At 34.3% G+C, this 17,424-nt stretch overlaps 1 protein-coding gene across 22 annotated transcripts in view; it reads left to right on the top strand.

Moving 5' to 3' along the window:
* RPS6KA3 (ribosomal protein S6 kinase A3) overlaps positions 1-17,424 on the top strand; it is a 1,133,953-nt gene that overhangs the window by 1,093,165 nt on the left and 23,364 nt on the right. For all 22 annotated transcript variants that reach the window (XM_072744446.1, XM_072744453.1, XM_072744445.1 and 19 more), the window contains 9 exons: positions 1,391-1,471; positions 2,264-2,343; positions 2,925-3,031; positions 6,359-6,396; positions 6,597-6,739; positions 6,916-6,986; positions 15,012-15,100; positions 15,494-15,558; positions 15,634-15,736. In XM_072744446.1, the coding sequence (XP_072600547.1) occupies positions 1,391-1,471; positions 2,264-2,343; positions 2,925-3,031; positions 6,359-6,396; positions 6,597-6,739; positions 6,916-6,986; positions 15,012-15,100; positions 15,494-15,558; positions 15,634-15,736 (777 nt within the window). The remainder of the gene's footprint in view (positions 1-1,390; positions 1,472-2,263; positions 2,344-2,924; positions 3,032-6,358; positions 6,397-6,596; positions 6,740-6,915; positions 6,987-15,011; positions 15,101-15,493; positions 15,559-15,633; positions 15,737-17,424) is intronic.

Below are 17,424 nucleotides of genomic sequence, written 5' to 3'. Positions count from 1 at the left end.
TCAGTCACTCTAGCCTAAAGATTACAAGTCATTTATTATTTATCCTTATTATGCAACAGAAAAAAAATAAATTTTAATGAATGATCATTTTCACCTCTTAAATCCATTGAGCTACCAACACAGAATACTTATCAGAATGTATTCTATTTATTTATTTATTTAGTTGTCTGTCATTTCCACCAGATTATGAGCTTCTTGAAGATTATTTTGTTTGTATGTGTATTTCTCCCAGTGCCTTGTACATAGAATTTGCTCAGGAAATCTTTTGTTGCTAAAAGAAAGCTTTACCCTACAGGACCAAATATAAATGTATCTGCCGTTCCAGATTGTCAGAAATCTGAGTCCTCTTAATTTCACCGCACCCTCAATTTCCATACTGATTTGGTTTTTTTTCTCTTCCTCATGCATGCCTCTGTGTCCTTGCTTGCATTGGCACTCCATACCTGGCCTTTCCTTTTTTAGGCCTGATCCATCCAACCCATCTAAATCCCACTCTAAAAGTTCCTAACTCCACCTCTTCCCTCTTGCTTTCCCAAACTCATCTCTCCTTTCTCTGAATTTCTGTACTACTTATTACTGGTAATAAGTCATTTTATCCCTTTGATCATACTCATCGTGCTATACCTACCATTATCTCCTATATACCAGGCTCTGGGATGTATAGACCTTATCTCAAATGGTCACACAGTCCACAAAGGTACAGTGGTGTAATCTCTGTTTTATAGATGAGGGGTAACGGAGGCTCAGAGAGTTTAAGTAGGTAACTTGCTCAGGATTACACAGTCTGAATCCAATTTTTTTAACTCCAAAAAAGCCTTTGTTCTTTCAACTGTACCCATTATTTCTTCTCCCTCTCTTCCTTCCCCCAAAATAGACCTTTTTGGGTATACCTATCCTTCACCATATCTGCCACATTTTACAGATGCTTAATGAATGCTTGTTGAATTGAGTTGATAGAGTTTGTAGGGGTAGTGAAACCTATTCCATTTTCTTGTGTGTTTTAATATTTCATTGGGATGCCTCGTTTTTAAAAAGTTACTCTTTTTTGGCAACTTTTAATAACGTTGATTAAAATACTTGTAAATTTAATGTTAAAGCCAACATCTGATTCAACATCTGATATGTTCTCTGTAATTTTTTTAACTTAAAGCACAGATTTTATAAATATGAAGAATTTTTTCTGGTTGTATAGTTTAGTAAAAAATATTAATTTTGAAAATTCAAGAGTAATAGTTTTATTTATACATACTGATAGTTTTACTAGTATATATAAAAATATGAATTTATGGTTTTAGCAAGATTTTATTCAAAATAGGCACCAAAGAGATTTTTTTTTAAAGATTGTCTCTGAAAATTATTGTAGTATAGCCATGTGTACAATATTTTGTAGTTCGAGACCGTGTTCGGACAAAAATGGAGCGTGATATCTTGGTAGAAGTTAATCATCCTTTTATTGTCAAGTTGCATTATGGTAAGTTATGAACCACCTGCAACCTCATCCCTCCACTTGATACCCCCCTCCCTGAGTACAATCAGATAATTTAATGTATATAAGTATTTGCTTGTGTATGTTTATATGTGTTTACCAGATAAAGTCATGGAAATTAAGCCATTACTCCTTAAACAAATTTTAAAGGACTTTATTGCATTTACACTTATATTTCTGAGTGGTAGCCATAGGAATAAGTAATAATAATCAGTTTTTTATTATAATAATTAGTAACAGTATACCAGGATTTTATAGTCCATATGTGTTAGCCCAACTTGTCTTAAAAGCAAGAAAGATCCTTAATGTCAACATCCTGAAGCTTTTATCACCTTTCTTTCCCCCAAAGATGTATGTGCTTTTTCTCAGTGGATAAAGTTGTGGTGACTTTTAATATGTGTAATTAAAGCTAACCAACCCACATTTTCCCTGCGCTTAAATGACATGGTTTTTGTATTTTGTTTAATAGTTAAGTAACCATGTAGGGAATTTTTCTTATTGATCACATGTTTTAAAACTACTGTATTCCTGAGAGACTATTGCCTCAAGAAAGTGCAACAAATAATTCTAGTGGTTCCATAATAAGAAACACTGCATTTAACATTTCTGCATGGAAACTAAGAGAAATCAGTGGTTATCTTCCCAGTAAAAATCAGTTTAGATTTATGATATAATAATTAATTTGCTTAAAAATAATATTCATTTGTGAATGAGTTGACCTAATGTAAGCCAAAAAACAAACTGGTGGATTCAACAAATTTTCCTTTCTTCATTCAGCTTTCCAAACTGAAGGGAAGTTGTATCTTATTTTGGATTTTCTCAGGGGAGGAGATTTGTTTACACGCTTATCCAAAGAGGTATATAATTAATCTCTATTTTTTTTTATCTATATGCATCCTGTTTTAACCTAAAGCTTTGTTGTATTTCAATATTAAGTTTTATCGTATTATCTCTAGTGGCACAAGATTCTTACATTAAGGTATTAGAGCCAAAAAGAGTTATTTTCCTATCTTTTGAAGTTATTCTGAAAGTAGGACTTCAAATTGATAAACTGTCTTTTGTCCTGCTTCTTTTAATTACAGTTTTTCAAAAGCAATAATGTATCAAGATATACTTGAATTAGTAGTGGAAATTCAGTATGCATTTTAAAGATCACTTTCTAAAATGTTACTGTGGTGGGCAGCAATGGCACAATCTGAATATAGTTGTTACATGACAAAATGTGAAATTATTTCCCCCACAGTGCACATTTAGCATTTAGAAAATGATTAATTTGATCATTTTTGCAAATTCTTTTCATAAGTAAATTGTGGATAAAACTACATGTGATTAACATACTCATAACTTTTTGAATATTAAAACTCTAGAATGGAATTTTAAATAAAAACTATAGACACAGAAAGAAAGTAAGACAAAAATTATTATTATTTTACTTTAGGTGATGTTCACAGAAGAAGATGTCAAATTCTACTTGGCCGAACTTGCACTTGCTTTAGACCATCTACATAGCCTGGGAATAATCTATAGAGACTTAAAACCAGAAAAGTAAGGAATCATGCTACTAAGTTGAATATAATGTAATATAATTATTTAGGAGGTAATAAAAAATAAAATTACTTTGTACAACTACCACAAGAATTATGTTAGAGTTCCTGTGCTTCCCATTTCTACTAACACTGTATTCTCTTACTTTTAAAAATCTGCCAGTCAAAGATTCCTGGGTGGCTCAGTGGTTGAGCATCTGCCTTTGGTTCAGGGCGTGATCTCGGTCTGGGGATCGAGTCCCACATCAGGCTCCCTGAGAGGAGCCTACTTTTCCCTCTGCCTGTGTTTCTACCTCTCTCTCTCTGTCTCATGAAAAAAGAAATAAGATCTTTAAAAAATCTGCCAATCATAATATCTGTTATTGTTATCTTGCTTTCATTTGCATTTTTATTTTTAATGAGGTTGAAATCCTCATTCATATGTTTATTGGCAATTTGTATTTTTGTGTGATTTTTCTGTTCATGGCCTTCATTCATTTATCTTGAATATCATTTTTCCCATTGTTTTGTAAGAAACCTTTACAAATCAAGAATTTAACCATTTGACATATATTGCAAATAGATTTTTCTAGTTTGTCTTTTAATTTTATTCTATTTTTACCTATACAATTATTTTTTTTCTCAGATCTGCCAGTCTTTTGTAATTTCTTCTATGACTTTTATTCTTGGAAAACCTTTTCCCATCTTATAATCAGATATTTTTCTTCTCATTTTATGGTTTCTTTTTTTACTTTTAACTCCATCTGAAACTTTTTTGGTATGAAGGATAGCATGCATAGAGCTAATGCTTTCCTCCTCATACACTTTATTGAAATTTCTTTTTTTTCTTAGAGGCTGGGGGGATAAGGGGCACAGAGAGAGAGAGAGAATCTTAAGCAGGCTCCACTCCCAGTGCAGTGCCTGATGTGGGGCTCAGTCTCACAACCGTGAGTGAGATCATGACCTGAGCTGAGATCAAGAGATCAAGACCACCCAGGTGCCCCTGAAAATTTTCTTCTCCACATTATTTCAAATTTTAAGTGTGAGTTGAGCAAATTTTCCATTGTTTTTATAGTAGCAACTGTCAAAAAGCTAATATTTGAGGAGACTGGGTGGCTTAGTTGGTTAAGTGTCCAACTCTTGATTTCAGCTCAGGTCATGATCTCAGAGTCCTGAGATGGAGTTACATTTTATTGTTTTATGTCATTTAATTGAATGTATTTATTGTAGACAATTGGATTAGCATTGGTCATAAAATTATGTATAAAGGACCGGCCCTTCTAAAGAGTCGAATAAGATCAAATGTAGGTAAGACGTGAGATCTTTCACCTAGATGTCTAGGTGACACTATTAATTGAAATAACATTTAGTTGTTAAATAATCTAAGTATATACCATAATATAGAACTTAGGAGAAATTTCAATTTTAAACCAGTTGTTTTATGCACTGTAAGGGGTTTTCCACATTGTTTTAAACCAGAACTCTGTTATAATAAATATGGCTAAAAATTATTTTTAGAACTTGAAAGGGAACATTGCCTATTGAAAGAAATATAGTTGGCTTTTTCTCTCAAAGGTAAAGGATGGGCATGTTTATCTTAAAAAAATGTATTTGCTGCAGAAGGCATAAGTAATGTTCCTTTAGCTATGTTCTCTTTTTTTCTCAAACTACTAAAAATAATTTGAATTTTGTTTTTAGAACTTTTATGTATTTATTAGGCAGAAGGGAGGATGATTTCCACCATACCTTAATAATTCCCTTTATATTCCCTAAATGGTTGGTCTGCTTTGTAATCAATCATAATTAAGATTTGTATTTTTTTCATAAGTCTCTTATGAAAAAGACTTTGAGAAAGAAGTCTCTACTGAATTATCCTCAGTGGTAAACTTTATTGTAATCATATTTGAATTGATTATTTAGAAAGGTTAGTGGTATTTTTGACATAGTAAAATTTTATTATATCAAAATTTGGCTTTCACATTTTTTTTAGTTAGAATTAAAAATAAGGAAATGCCTGTGTTATGGAATAGCTTTGAATATAAGTGAAACAGTTTATTACTTGGCCTTTCAAGTCAGTATACTTAAAATACCTATCCAGAAATAGAATTTTTGGCCTACAGCCTAGTATTTACCCCTTCCTATAGCTTGTTAGTTAATGACATTATTCTCCACTCAAGTATCTCCTAAAGCCAGAAACCTGAGTATCTTCTCCATTTGTTCTTCTCTATCATGATCCATATCTAAGAGCCCACTAAATACCCTTTATTTTCTCCTCTAAATTGGTTTATTAAAATCCAGATCTGATTATCTCTACCTTTCATGCATATAAATATTTTATGATCTTCAGTGCTCTTGAGAAGTCCAGACTATTTGGAATGCCTTATTGACCTTTTGTAGACTGGCCCCATGCATTCAACATACATTTCTTATTTGTCTGTACTCTACCAAGCACTGAACTATAAGATGGATAAGGTCAAACCTTCTAGAAGCTCACAGTTTACTAAGAAAACACTGGAGAATGTATACAGTGAAGGGATGGGTCAGTGAAAAACAAGGAGTATAAGGAAATTGTGTTAAGAAGAGGACCAGGGGATCCCTGGGTGGCTCAGGAGATCCCTGGGTGGCTGAGTGGTTTAGTGCCTGCCTTTGGCCCAGGGCATGATCCTGGAGTTCTGGGATCGAGTCCCGCATTAGGCTCCCTGCTGTGTCTCTGCCTCTCTCTCTCTCTCTCTCTCTCTCTGTCTCTCATGAATAAATAAAATCTTTAAAAAAAAAAAAAAAAGAGGACTGGATAGGGTGCACCTGGGTGGCTCAATCAGTTAGGTGTCCGACTTTTGATTTCAGCTCAGGTCATAATCTCAGCATTGAACCTGGTTAAGATTCTCTCTTCCTCTCCCCCTCCCCTACTCTAAAAAAAAGAGGATTGGATAGAAAAGCTAGGAAAGAGTGACTGAATCAGATGCCTAAAAAATGACAGCTTTAATTCAGTTGACTTAAATATGTGGACCCTCTGTCTATTGTGCAAGCACTAAGGATTTCAGTTAGGCCACTTCTACAGAAAGGTATTAGAGCAACTAGAAATTAGAGTATAGGTTTTGGCTCTTTTCCTAATAGTTTTCAAGTGCCCTTATACACCTTTATAAGGCTTTTTGCCTTTGTGTGTCCAAAAATTTTCTCCTTTTTTATATTTGCCTTATTCACAATACAAAAAAATATTTTATTTTATTTATTATTTAAAAAATATTTTAGAATAAATGTGGTGATCTGACACTTCACACAGCAGTTTCAGGTCTAGGGTCTATAAATATCTACTTGTTTGAAAAGATTTTCTGACTTTGTTTTCTTTCAGCATACTTCTTGATGAAGAAGGTCACATCAAATTAACAGGTAAAAAATCCTCATTTTATTAAAATATTCTATATAATTTCTTTTAAGGCTGATTATGGTGCAAATATTGACTAGCACATTGTCTTAAAAACTTGGATTAGAATTTTTAATAATAAATGTAAATATTGGAACTCGAAATTTAAACTTTAAGTTTGGAAATTACTGTGGGATATTTATGAATTTTACATTTGTTTTGGCAGATTTTGGCCTAAGTAAAGAGTCTATTGACCATGAAAAGAAGGCATATTCTTTCTGTGGAACTGTGGAATACATGGCTCCAGAAGTAGTTAATCGTCGAGGTCATACTCAGAGTGCAGACTGGTGGTCTTTTGGTGTGTTAATGGTAAGGATTGAGGTGTTTTTTGAGTTCAGTAATATGGTAAAACTATAAATCACTTGTTTTTTTATTCAGCAATTTTACAAGATTTGATTTTAATTAAGATGATGCTTTTTTACTTTCTAGCCTTGAGATTTAATGCTTATTGACTAATACCTCTGATGATATTGCCCTTTTTGTAGTTTGAAATGCTCACTGGTACACTACCTTTCCAAGGAAAAGATCGAAAAGAAACAATGACTATGATTCTTAAGTAAGTACTCCCTAATAGATATGTTTTAATGAGATTTAAAAATACTTCAAAGTAAAATAGATTTTATTCATCAATATTATGACATTAATATTGATGTGTTTCAAATATGAATAAGACTCATAGATTTAGAATACTCATGTTACTTTTCTTTTTTTGCCACACACATGTTGGAGCCTTTGGCCTTTATTCATGCCCCCTACCAAGTACCGCCAGAGACAAGGCTCCTGCCCCAAGCAGAAACACTGGGGGTCCAGGGCTCTGGGTTATATCCTCCAAAGGAATACTCATATAATCCTCATGTTAATGCTAACATATTGAAAGCTTTACCTTTGAGATTTGGAATATGACAAGGACATCCATTATTCTACCTCCATTCACATTGTCCTGGAGATACTAGCAAGTACAGTAAGACCAATAAAAGAAGTAAGGTTTAAGGTTTAAAAAGAAGAAATAAAGTTGTCATTATGTATGTAACATGATTGTGTCCATAGAAAATCCAAACCTTCATATACATTCTTGGAATTAATAAAAGTTGAGCTAAATTGTTAGATTAAAAATCAGTAAATAAAATCTATTTCACATCTGTGTACTAGCAACAGAAAATGGAATTTTTTAAAAAGTATTTACAATAATATTAGAAAATCTCAAATAACTAGGGATAAACCTAGCAAAAGTTATGTAAGAACTCTATGCAGAAGACTTAAGAAACTTTATTTAAAGAAAAATTTAGGGATCCCTGGGTGGCGCAGCGGTTTGGCGCCTGCCTTTGGCCCAGGGCGCGATCCTGGAGACCCGGGATCGAATCCCACGTCGGGCTCCCGGTGCATGGAGCCTGCTTCTCCCTCTGCCTGTGTCTCTGCCTCTCTCTCTCTCTCTGTGTGACTATCATAAATAAATAATAAAAAAATTTAAAAAAAAAAAAAAGAAAGAAAAATTTAAAAGACCAAAATAACTGGAAGGTTGTACCATATTCACATTGTGACAGCCATAGTGTTGTAAAGATGTGGGTTTGTATAGATCAGCATTTTCCAATAGAAATGTAATGTGAAAAAAAAAAAGAAATGTAATGTGAGCCACATACATAATTTTAAATTTTTTAGTAGCAACATTGAAAAAGTAAAAAAATTAATATTAATTGTAATATATTTTATTTAACCCAGTATATCCAAGATATTTTCATTTCAACATGTAATCAATATTAGAAAATGATTAATGAAATATGATTCATTTTTTCATATTAGGACAATATGTCATTGAAAGAAGTATAGAAAATAGATTTGTGCAATAAAATAGCCAGGTAACAGACCTATACATATATAGACATTTTATTTATGACCATTGGAAATTGCAGAACACTAGGGAAGAAACAGGCTTTTTAAATAAATCATGCTAGAAAAATTGGTATTCATATAGGAAAAAGATAAAACAATCCCTACCTCACACCACACACAAAATCATTTCCAAGTATATTAAAAATATACATATATTTTAGTATATGTGCTGCCAAAGTGAGCACACATATGTATTTTCTTATATATGTAAAAAGGCAAAAAAGATTCTAGAAGAGCATAAAGATGATGATCTTTGGGTTGGAAAAATAGTCTTCGGATACAGAAAGCACTAGCTGTAAAAGACTAATAAAGTATTATTACATTAAAACTGATAACTTCTCATCAAAAGATTCCATTTGAGAGAATAGAAGGCAACATTTGAGACACATCCAACAAAGGGCTTATATCTAGAATATATCAAGAACTCCAATCAGTAAGAAAAAGCCCAATAGGAATGTGGATAGGAGACGTAAGGACTTCACAAAAGAGGATATTCAATGGCCATTAAATAGTTGCTCACCCCCATTAATCAGAAAATGCAAATTATAACCACAGTGAGTTACAACTACGTACCCACCAGAATAGCTAACAGTAAAAAAACTGGCAATATAAAGTGCTAACAGGATGTGGAGCAGTAGCAACTTTTAACCACTTTGGAAAGCAGTTTTTTGACCATGTTCCAAAGCCAAATAATATATATACCCTCATCCAATAATCCCATGCCTAGGCATGCACTCAATTTACATGGATCAATTTACTTGCACATCAAGAAACTAGAACAGAGATGTTCATAGCAGCATTATTTGTAATAACCAAAAAGTGGAAAATGGATCACTGGCAGTAGAGTGGATTCATAAATTATGCTATAGTTAGTCTTAGAATGAGATACAGCAGAGATACTATGTAAATATTTTAAGCTTTGCAAGCCACATACAGTGTCTGTCACGTATTCTTATTGTTTATTGTTTCCAACATTTTAAAAATGTAAAAACCTGGGTGCCTCAGTGGCTCAGTCAATGAAACCTCTGACTCTTGATTTCAGCTCAGGTCATGATCTCAGGGTCACAGGACAGAGCCCCTTGTTGCACTCTGCCCTCAGTGCAGAGTCGCCTTGTCCCAATCCCTTTATTCTTCCCTGCCACTCACACATACTCTCTCTCTCAAATAAATAAATACAATCCTTTAAAAAAATGTAACAACTGAGACAGCTGGGTGGCTCAGTCTGTTAAGCGTCTGCTTTTGGCTCAGGTCATGATCCCAGAGTCCTAGGATTGAGCCCATGTCAGCCTCCCTGCTCAGCAGTAACCTGCTTCTCCCTCTCCCCGTCCCCCACTCGTGCTCTTGCTCTCTCTTAAATACATAAACAAAATCTTTCTTGAAAAATGGAAAAATCATTCTTAGCTCTCAAGCTATACAAAAACATCTGAGGCCTTTGGTTCAGGGGTACAGTGTGCCATACAGCAAAGAAAATAAACAAACCACAGTTATGTGCAGCAACTTGGGTAAATCGCATTAAGAATGTTGAGCAAAAACAGTTCAGACACAAAAGAATAAATAACTATATGATTCTATTTACAAAGTTTTAAAGCAGACAAACTAAAACATAATTTTTAAGGTCCATATTTAAATGGCAACAGCCAAGGCAAAGTAAGAAAAGTGGTTACGTTGAATGAGGGGTTCTGGCAATGTTATATTTCTTGGCCACAGGACTGTTCACTTTGTGGTAAATCAGTGAACTGTATACTTTGGTGTTGGGGCTGTGCCAAGTTTGTTTGCACTTTATGTTATTCTCCTCAATAAAAACGGTAAAAAATATTTGCTCGATAAATGAATGTTCCCTGAACCTTCTTTACTTCATCTATTCGGGCCCCTTCCTTTCAGTGAATAAACATACTCTAGTGTTAACAAACTAACTCTTTCTTTGACCTGGCCTTGTTTTCAAGTTTGTGTACCATCTTCCTGCATCCTTTGAGCACAAAGCCTCTTTAAGGAGTAGTCTGTGCTTTCTGTTACCATTTCTTGGCTCCTTTTATTCCACAACCTGTTGATTGTTCATTACCACCACTCAACTGAAACTCCTTTTATTATGGTCACCAGTGATCTGGTTGCTTAAACCAGTGGCAAATTGTTAGGTGACTCTCTGCACCGTTTGTGGACACGATTCACTCCACAGAAGGTTGAGGTCTTGCTACATATACTTAGGATGCAGTGTGAACAAGACTGACAGGATCTTCTGTGGTCTCACAGAGCTTGTATTCTATTAGAGGAGACAAAAATTAATATTTGAACACATGAAGATAATAATTCCAGATAGTAATAGGAGCAATAGGCATAATAAACCAGATTATTCTTGAAATTTGAGGGAAAGGGCAGAAGCAGGAGCCATTTAGATGAGACAGGCAAGAAAAGTGTCTCTGGGAGTATTTGATGCTATTGCCACCTTTTCCCCATTTAGATCTTCCTACTCACATCTGCTTCTCCTCCCTCCCTAACAGTTTCTCTTTTGGTCTCGTGCTTGACCATTCCTTCTCTGCCTGCTTTTCTCTGTCTCTGCCTGCTTTTCTCTGTTTAATTATGAAAACTTTGTAATGTAATTCACAAAAATAGGATTAATACAGTGAACACATATATCTGTCATGCAGATTCAACAGTCCCCAAGATTTGCCACATTTGCTTCATCTGTTTCTTTTTTCTTTCTCTTTCTTCATTGAAATATTTTAAACATTCCAGACATGCTATTTCTCACCTACTGCAGTTTGCATCACTGTAAAGTATGGATGTTTTCTTACATAACCATACCTAATAAGACACTGCTAAGTATCCACTAATACCAATTCTTAACCAGATTTTTCAGATTCTCTCCGGAACTGTGTCTTTACAGTCCCAAATCACATCTGAACATTTCATTTCTCAAGCTTCTGTTCTTCCAGAACACTCTACCCTGTGTTACCTACCATTTACTTGTAGAAGAAACCAAGACAGTTTTATAGAATTCCACTTTCAGAATATATCTTGTCAAAAGACGACCTCTTGGTATATGAAACAAAAACCATAAAGCCGATCCTATCACTTACTACCGTAAGAAAGAGAGATCCTGATCTAATAGTGTCTAAGCAGCACAGACTAGTGTTCTTACATAGGGTTTTCAGCGAAGGGTAGAGTTCAAGAATTGGCAGATTTTCAGGGCCATAAGTGGGTTGACATCATCTCTAAGAGTGGTTACTTGGGTGGGACTGTTGTTGATCACTTGGCACTCAGGTATGGTTGTTGGAGTCAGCCCATTTTTATCTGGCTGATTTTCACAGATGAAGAGCAGTTACTGATTGGTTGGTTTGGAAAAAACAAAAACTATGCTCACCTAGGCAAGTTGTTTTTGATCAATTGAATGAATTTAAAGCCAGTTCCTATGTCTCTCTTGTTAACATGGTGACATAACAATTAGCCTTCTAGGAGTGTTGAAATTGTTTTATTCTCCTTATAATATTGTTGAACTTGTTCCTTTATTGAATTTCTGGTTATTTTTTGGCAAGATTATTTCATAGCTCATGCTGCACCCATGAGCCATTGCATCAAATCAGAAGGCTTAGAACACCTGGTTGCCCCACTCTAAGTGACCATTTCCTATAGTTACATCTGATCCCTCTGTTGCAAAGTTCCTTGGCAGATTTTCAACTAGTGGTTTCAACCATTGGTAACCATTAATTGAAACAATTATTTTATTACGGATTCAAAAATAGTGATTTTCTATTACTTTTATTCCTTCTTCATTTATTTGCTGATATTTTCCAAAACAATGAACTTTCTCTCATCAACTAGGGCTCTTTAGTTACCTTGAAATAAAGCTCAAACAAGAAAAGTAGAATAAATGTTTGATTCTTTCCTTAATTATTTCCAATTGCCAGAGCCCTGGTTACCTCCAGTGGGGATGGTGTTGAAAGAGTTGGGTTTTATGTTAGTTTTGACTATAACAAACCCATGGGATTTGATAATCAGTGTGATTCAGCATTTACAAACAATTGCATTCATTATTTTTAATGCTCAAATTGTTCTTTTTCTGACCACTGTTTTAATGTTCTTGTTCCCCAGGGTTTCATCTCTGATATGCTTTTCTCCCCTTCTGTGCTCATTTCGATCTTCCCTATAACTACTCTCAGCATTTTAATTATTCTCAAATTACTCTTTCTTACCTTAACCAGACATGAGACATGTATTCGCATTTACTCACTTGCTTGGCTCTCCAAAAACATGATATGTATGACTTAACATCTTTAAACTAGATTTATCTGTTTGCTGTTCTTTTTTTCTTCTTGTGCTTTCAATTAGCCTCATTTCTAAGTACCCGATTTCCCAAGCCAGAAACCTGAAAATCACTTTTGATTTCTTCCCTTCTCTTGCACATGCAGGTATTGGTCAAATTTGCTTTCAGAAATATTTCAGTGTCCCAGGCTTTTCTTTGCATTGTACTGCTTACAGTTCTCAGATCATGGTGGTCTCTCACTTACACTATTGAGTCAAGCTCCAAAGTAGAATGCTTACAACCTACCACCACTTCCCACTCCAGATCAGTCTATACTGCCCTTGGAGTTACCTTGTTGAAAATAAATTTGGTCATGTTATTCCACTGTTTAAAGACCTCTGGTATATCCTTATTACCTAATTTGGCAGTATTTTCCCAGATTTGTTGAACAGAATGCTCCCCCTACAAGATGTGAATAGGTCTTCTCTGAAAAAGAGGTACTGGGAGCAAATGTTTAGAAAAATACTGATTTCTTTACTTTAGATTTTTCAGCCTTTTATATGCATGTACTTTATTCTGTGTTTCCAACAAGGGGTATAATAGATAGCATTCCACAAATTCACTGGATCATGAAGTATTTTGTTGTTGCTGCTGAGTATCTAGAGAAATTAAGGTTATTTAGTAAGATGTTGGGGGAACACTGGCCAAGTGAATAAATTTTCAACCTTTAAATTGCATTTAAGGGGATCCCTGGAAGGCTCAGTGGTTTGGCGCCTGCTTTCGGCCCAGGGCGTGGTCCTGGAGGCCTGGGATCGAGTACTGCGTTGGGTTCCCTGCGTGGAGCCTGCTTCTCCCTCTGCCTGTGTCTCTTCGTGCCCCCCTCTCTCTCACTTTCTCTCTCTCTCTCATAAATAAATAAAATCTTTAAAAAAAATAAATAAATAAATTGCATTTAAGGCCTTTCACAATCTCTCGTGTTAAATTAGATATTCCCTGCTATTCCCTTAGCAGTCTTTCCATATGTCCTTCTGAATATGCCTCTTCACGTACTAGGTTTATCCTTGGGTTATCCATCTCCGTCTTCCCCCACTGACTTGATGGGGTGCTATCTTTATCTGTATCCTCAACACTAAGGAATATCTGGCACATAGTAGCTCAGTAACAACTCACTGAATAATAAATGGATCTATTTCTCAAATAGACCTTTCTCTGCTAGCCATTTCCCCAGCTCTTTAATTATTTTCATACTTAGAGGATCATTAGTTTCCTTAATTTATAAATTAGAAAAAAAATAAAATTATATATTAGAGCTGAAACTGACCTTCAAGCTCATTCAAGCTGGTGGGTTTCAGACTGTACCTTAGACTCTTAGATGTTCCACAGACCTCTTTCCCACCAGCTCTTCTTCCCTGTAGGGCTATTAAAGGGAATGGGAGGAAAAAATAGGCATATGATGCACATGTTCTTTTAGCAGTTGTAAATAGTGGATTTCTTAAATTCCTTTGAAAAGGGGTTCCAAGGCTACATTTTGGGAGCCATTGATCTAATAGTCCCCTTGCTTATAAAGAAGTGATAACAGACCCAAGAGTATTGTCTTTTCCCAAGGTCACAAAGTTCTTAGTAACAGTGCCAGAACTAAGACTCAGATGATCTTCCTGTCACAGCAGTGCTTTTTGCAAAATTTATAAAAATGGAAAAGTTTGTTAGAATATTATGGACTGAAATTCTATTAAGTGTTCACACAAAAACCTATATACAAATGTACAGAGCATCTTTATTTGTAGCAATCCAAAACTGGACACAATCCTGCCCTTTAATAGGTAAATACATAAACTGTGGTACATCCATGCCATGGAATGCTACTCAACAACTAAAAGGAATGATTTATTGATACATGCAACCTCTTGGATGAATCTCAAAGGAATTTATGCTGAGTGAAAAAAGGTTACATACTTTATAATTATATTTACATAACATTCTTAAAATGACAAAATTGTAGAAATGTAGAATAGATTTGTGATTGCCAGAGGTTAAGAATTGGAGAGGGAAGGAGACAGGTGTAGTTATAAAGGGATAACATGAGATATGCTAGTGGTAATGAACTATTGAGTATCTTTACTGTGGTGGTGGATACAGGAACCTATACATGAGGTAAAATGGCATAGAACTTACACATTGAGTGAACTTACACAATGGGTGCAGTTAAAACTGGAGACATCTGAGTGAGATCAGTGGATTGTATCAATGTCAGTATTCTGGTTGTTATAGTATACTATAGTTTGGTAAAATGTTACCATTGGGGAAAACTGGGTAAAAGGTATACAGGATCTATTTGTATTATTTTTTACCGCTTAGTATAAATCCACAATTATCTTAAAAAGATTAATTTTAAAAATTAAAAATAAAATACAAATACCTCCAAAAAATAAAATGTTACTATGTGGATTTATTCTTTAGAGCCAAACTTGGGATGCCACAGTTTTTGAGTCCTGAAGCCCAGAGTCTCTTACGAATGCTTTTCAAACGAAATCCTGCAAACAGATTAGGTAAAGTTTGTAATTAATTTTTTTTTGTATTTTTTTTTTTTTTTTGGTTTGTTGGTCTTTGGGGTTTTGGGGTGGGGGGAGGTGGATATTTGTTTTGTTGTGGAATTATGATATATTAGGACAAATATTAAAAGCAAAGGCTTGACGCCTGGGTGGCTCAGCGGTTGAGCACCTGCCTTTGGCCCAGGGTGTGATCCTGGGGTCCCAGGATCAAGTCCCAAATCAGTCTCCTCACAGGGAGCCTGCTTCTCCCTCTGCCTCTGTCTCTGTCTCTGCCTCTGTCTCTGCCTCTCTCTCTCTCTCTTTAAAAAAAGCGAAGGCTAAATAAAGTATATATTCGTCCTTGAAGTAAAATTACCATTTAATCAAAAAATTTAAACCATTTTTTGATAGGTGCAGGACCAGATGGAGTTGAGGAAATTAAAAGACATTCATTTTTCTCAACAATAGACTGGAATGTGAGTATACATGAAGATTTGCTTGAATTTTTTTTATAATTAATACATGTCTAAGTCTCTTTTTTTTTCCTCCAGAAACTGTACAGAAGAGAAATTCATCCACCTTTTAAACCTGCAACTGGCAGGCCTGAAGATACGTTCTATTTTGATCCTGAGTTTACTGCAAAAACTCCCAAAGGTAAGGAGAAAATGTGAAAACCTAAATATAACAGTGTGTGTGCGTGTGTATGTGTGTGCATAATACTCATATCTCCCCTTCATACCATATCCTTCCTGCAGTAACTAGATAATTAGTAAATCCTTTACAGCATTTTATAGCAGTCAAGTTCCTTGTTAAATCTTTTAGCAAATTAGGTTTGCCTTAAACTTTGATACTAGTTATATGAAAAACAAAATCTTTGGTTGTGTGTTTATTTACCTGTAGCTATTTTTACATGAAATAATCTTTAGTATAGATAGTACTCTTTAAAACTCTAATATTAGTTAGTATTTTGGAAGTACTTGTTTAGTTCAATTCCAAAACATAACTTAAACTTTATATGAGGTATGACCATCTCAAAATGATTTATATCCTGTGTCATGCCTTTATTCTAAAATTACATAAACATTGACTGTTATAGAGAAATTATCTTTGAAATGGTAATATGTGTTTCATTAAGTTAGTGTTTGCATGCATGTAATGGTGTGCTCTGCACTCTAATACCCTGTTGTTTAAGTGTACTAGACCCCAGGTTTATCACTGACAAATAAATAAAAAGTATATTTGTATATATTTTTATTAGACAGTCTTAGAAATTAGGATTAATACATGAACAAAATTTCATCAAATATATGAACAGTGAAATGCATAGAATTGGTGATATATGGTAATGTTTTGCTTTACTTTCTCATTACAATTTGGCCTGATAGAGGAAAAATTTCAGAAAAGAGCAGTTCTATATTGTATTCTTCCCAGATTGGTTCTCTTAACAGTGGTCTTCAGTATAATACTGTTACATTGAATTAAAATGCACTAAACAGTATTTATTGCTGAGAATATCAAGCTGATGTTAAAAAAGAACTTTGTCTGGAGTTGATATTTAAATATATTTGCCTGTATGGTTTTTGCTTTCCCTTAGCCTTTATTGCATGATTATAAATATTAGTATGCTTAATTGTGTGTTTATATTTATGAATTATACATTTGTTATGCATGCTTTTATTGTTTTTATAGTGAATATTATATTTTAAAAACATTTTTCTGTTTTTGTTACTGCTAGTAGATTCCACATAAACAATTTGAGTAACAATATATGTCATGTCATAAAACATATTTTAAGGACTGCATACCATGATTGTCTTAGAAATTATTTTCGTTCCTTATATATATAAATATAGTAAATTTTAACATGTAGTTTAGATTTCCAGATTCTGATATTGTATATTGAGGCCATCAGACTAAATTCCTTTCTCCTAAATTATCTGTGGATGAACCCTGTATCTCCCTCTCACCAGGATCCATAGCATTTTTAGGTTATCATTTAAGGTTGCACCATCTAATATGGTAGCCAATAGTCACATGGGGTTATTTCAATTTAAATTAATTAAAATTTAAAATTTTGTTTCTCAGTCACACTAACCACATTTCAAATGGTTAGGAACTGCATATGGCTACTGGCTACCATATTGAACAACACAGATAAAGAAAATTTCTATCACTACAGGAAATTCCATGAGACCGTGCTAATTTAGAATAACATTAGCCTAGTAATTTTCATCGATTTATTATATTCTTCAATGAATTAGCTATTTTCTGGGCTCAGAGGAACTTGGATGTTAGAGTTGTGATGCCAATAAGCCATCAGGACAGAGCTGATTGAGTGTTAC

This window comes from Vulpes vulpes, chromosome X (assembly GCF_048418805.1).
Source record: "Vulpes vulpes isolate BD-2025 chromosome X, VulVul3, whole genome shotgun sequence".
In the NCBI taxonomy this organism is placed as follows: Eukaryota; Metazoa; Chordata; class Mammalia; order Carnivora; family Canidae; genus Vulpes; species Vulpes vulpes.
Note: the sequence above shows the minus strand (reverse complement) of the source record. Positions and strands in the feature narration are given on the sequence as shown.